At 35.0% G+C, this 3,341-nt stretch overlaps 1 protein-coding gene across 1 annotated transcript in view; it reads right to left on the bottom strand.

Moving 5' to 3' along the window:
- The window catches only part of LOC110030797 (external alternative NAD(P)H-ubiquinone oxidoreductase B3, mitochondrial-like), a 13,260-nt gene extending 10,925 nt beyond the window's left edge, over nucleotides 1–2,335 (bottom strand). Inside the window, exon 1 of the mRNA XM_020733715.1 lies at nucleotides 2,228–2,335. Coding sequence (XP_020589374.1) covers nucleotides 2,228–2,316 — 89 coding nt within the window. The 5' untranslated portion in view covers nucleotides 2,317–2,335. The remainder of the gene's footprint in view (nucleotides 1–2,227) is intronic.
- Nucleotides 2,336–3,341: the final 1,006 nt, after the last annotated feature.

The raw sequence follows: 3,341 nt of genomic DNA, 5'->3' as shown, positions 1-3,341 counted from the left end.
GCAAGTAATTTTGACAACTTTTACATTATTAGCAATAAGTATGAGGTACGTAATTAAATTACCCATCAACCCAGATTAAATAATTTTATTAGATGGTTTTATGAGTACACTCTACCTTCATGGTGTTAAAAAAAAAATTCAGTGACTTCAAAATAAAAATGCAATGTGAAGGAAAAATTGAACCAATAAAATGAAATAATACAATATAATTTAAAAAATAAGAAAAATAACTGTGATAAACACATACAAACCATCCAATTCCTGTATATTTACATATCTAACACCTAAATTTTACTTTTTTTCATTTGTAGCACTCAAATATTTTATATCACATTAAAAATACCATCATTTTTATTTAAAAGTAAAATACACCTTTTTTTGTATAGATAAGGTGACATATATGTAAAAATTGACAATTAAGTGTTAATATCTAAATACATAGGAATTGGGGGTTATCCATGCAAATCCTCCAAAATTTTAATATATCAATTTAATAGAGCACAATAAAACAATGCATAAAACGCCCGTGATGCTGAAGCCTTAACGCCTTGAACGACACTTTTTAATCGGATGTTAAAAACTACTCAAACATCTCAATTGTTGTTTGATCGTATTGAAATTAACAACCCAATTCAGCTCAAATGAAACTTAATTTGTTATCTAATACCAAAATGAGCAAGCAAAAGATCGCAAACATATACATACCTACATACATACGTACATACAAGCCAATCAAAAACAAAAGTGAGTGCACATTGAATATAACGAGGCGTTGCTATAGCCATAATCGAGATCAATTGAACAATCATATACATTAATGTGTCATCAACAAATCTATTGAGGCATGATATAGATCTCGAGGCAATCTTTTGAGAAAAAAATATTTAAATTTTAATAAAAAATTATTCATAGCATGGATTTCAACAAATTTATAATAAAAAAGTTCAACCTGATAAGACGGACCCAAAAGTACCAAAATCAGTCTAATCGAAACTAAATCAAGTTCAGATCAAGTCATCAAATCGTTTTTAGAAGTTTTTCGAGCATTTATGAAAGGTAAAATAAATGTCAAATTTGGCAAGCTTATAGTTGAATCAAGCATCTCGACGAGAAAAATCCTGCAAGCGCAAGATCGCTCAATTTTAACATCATTAGGGCACTCAAATGTCCATCAAATGTCATCTTATCAAAGAAAGTTCTTTGGACCGTTCAATCAAACTGATTCATATTTCTGCATTAATTGCACTGGAGCTTAATAAATAAATTTGAGGAAGAGCTTGAAGCTTGAAATTGGAGGGGGAGAGAACTTGAAATTTGAGGAAGAACTTGAAGCTTCGAAAATGAGCTGAACTTTAGCACCACCATCGTCGACTATCATCAACCACCACCAACCTTCGTTGACGACCGCTGACCGTCGTCGACTCTCGCCGATCTCGATCGACTGCCGTCAACCTTCGTCGACTACGACTGACCACCATCGACTACCCTCGACCGTCGTGGATCATTGTCAATCTCTGTCAATCACTGCCCATCTCCGAAGACCATCCTCGAATGTCGATAGCCACCGCCAACCACCGTCGACCGTCGGTAACCGGATGCCGATAATCACTGTCGATCGCCGGCTGTTCCTACTAACAAATTCATAAGAACGTCGACGTTGTAACTTGAGAAACCTGATAATATTTCTCACATGTGGGACAAGTAGCTACAACCGTAATCATTTTTTGTATAGTAAAACTCTTCAGCTAAGTTAAAAGAGGTTAGTGTTTTTTTTTTTCTAGGTTTTTCACATAAAAATTTCTGGCGTAATTATCAATTATTTTCTTTCATCTAAATCTGTGTTGTATTCTATATATATATATATATATATATTACATATTCACTATATATATATATATAAAAGCCCATCTTGGCTCTAAATTAAATCGAATGGCAGTGAGTAGATCTATATCAGATGAGTCCGCATTTAGAATCATCTCTACCTTGCATCATTAACAGGACTAAAATCACCGGGAAAACAAATCTCCGAACAAAAAAAAAATGCAGAACATAAGATCTAAGCGTCGATCCAACTGATGCAATGAATAAGATTATTTATATAATTTCAAAACAAGTATCCATTGAAAATTAAAATAAATAAATCATCAAAGCAATTAATCGGTCAATTTCCCCGATTAGGATTCCAATAGATCAAAAGAAGGAGATGGAGAGTGAAACACAGTGAAACCTGACGGCAACGAGGACGGCGAACTTGCATAAGCCTGATCTGCGGACGGCTCTCGCCGCCGGTTCGGAGAAGAAAGCCGTGAACCTCATCACTGTTTTTCCTAATAATAAAATGGCAGAGGAAACAAAAATGGAAGCAAACTTTCCAGAAGAGGAGGAAGGTGGAGTAGCAGAGAGGGGAGCTTTTAAACGGTTTTCTATCTGTCGCGCTCTACTTGTACGGAAACGCGGCTTAAAGGAGGAGACAACAAGAGACCAGAAAATCTTTTCCATATAAAAATAATTTTTTTCTAAAAAACAAAAACAGTTGGAATTTGGAAGAATCTTAAAAGCAATATAATAATAAGAGTTGTTTGAGGAGAAATAAATTTTGAGAGATTTACAAACATACCACACAATTGCAAGGTGATCAGAAACCTGATATTGGAATCTTGATGTTTACATTTAGGAATATTGACAAACATACCTTATCAAATGATCTCCGACTTTGACATATTTATTTTCATATTGAGCATCTCGAAGAAAAAATTTAACGAGCCAAGTCTTGCTTAACTCAGATGTGATTAAGACCCTCCAATCATCAAAATAACACCAAATGATCAAAAGGGATCAATTGAAGCCGTCTGATCTAGTGTTTGGGGAGGTTATTCGCCAAAGGACAAAGAATATCATTCCTTTGGATGTTATGAATTGACCTCCTCTCTTAACTTGAGAGGGAGAAAGAGAGGAGAAGAGGAGGAAGTCTAATGTTATTTTATACTAAATAATCGGTGATAACTTCCATTCTACTGAGTCACCAAGCACCATTGACCACCACCTGATGGCCACTCTAAACTACCATCGACCACCTTGGCTCACCGTTTTCAATGGCCCATGTTAGCTAACAATGTATCCCAAATATGATTGCAATGACATACAACATCGTATTGAAGACCTAGTGATAACTTACGGCCTCCAAATCCGTCGACCATTGCTCGTCGTCCTTTGTGTATAATCACTGACCGCCGCTACTCGCCATAGTCTTCAAACCATGCTAGCTAGCATAATTTCCTAAAAAATAGTTGTAATGTATAACATTGTATTGAAGACATGTTGATAACTTTCAGTTTTTGTGG

Source organism: Phalaenopsis equestris, unplaced genomic scaffold, assembly GCF_001263595.1.
Source record: "Phalaenopsis equestris unplaced genomic scaffold, ASM126359v1 Scaffold000761, whole genome shotgun sequence".
Classification (NCBI taxonomy): Eukaryota; Viridiplantae; Streptophyta; class Magnoliopsida; order Asparagales; family Orchidaceae; genus Phalaenopsis; species Phalaenopsis equestris.
The sequence above is the reverse complement of the archived record's forward strand: the minus strand, read 5'-3'. Positions and strand labels throughout refer to the sequence as shown.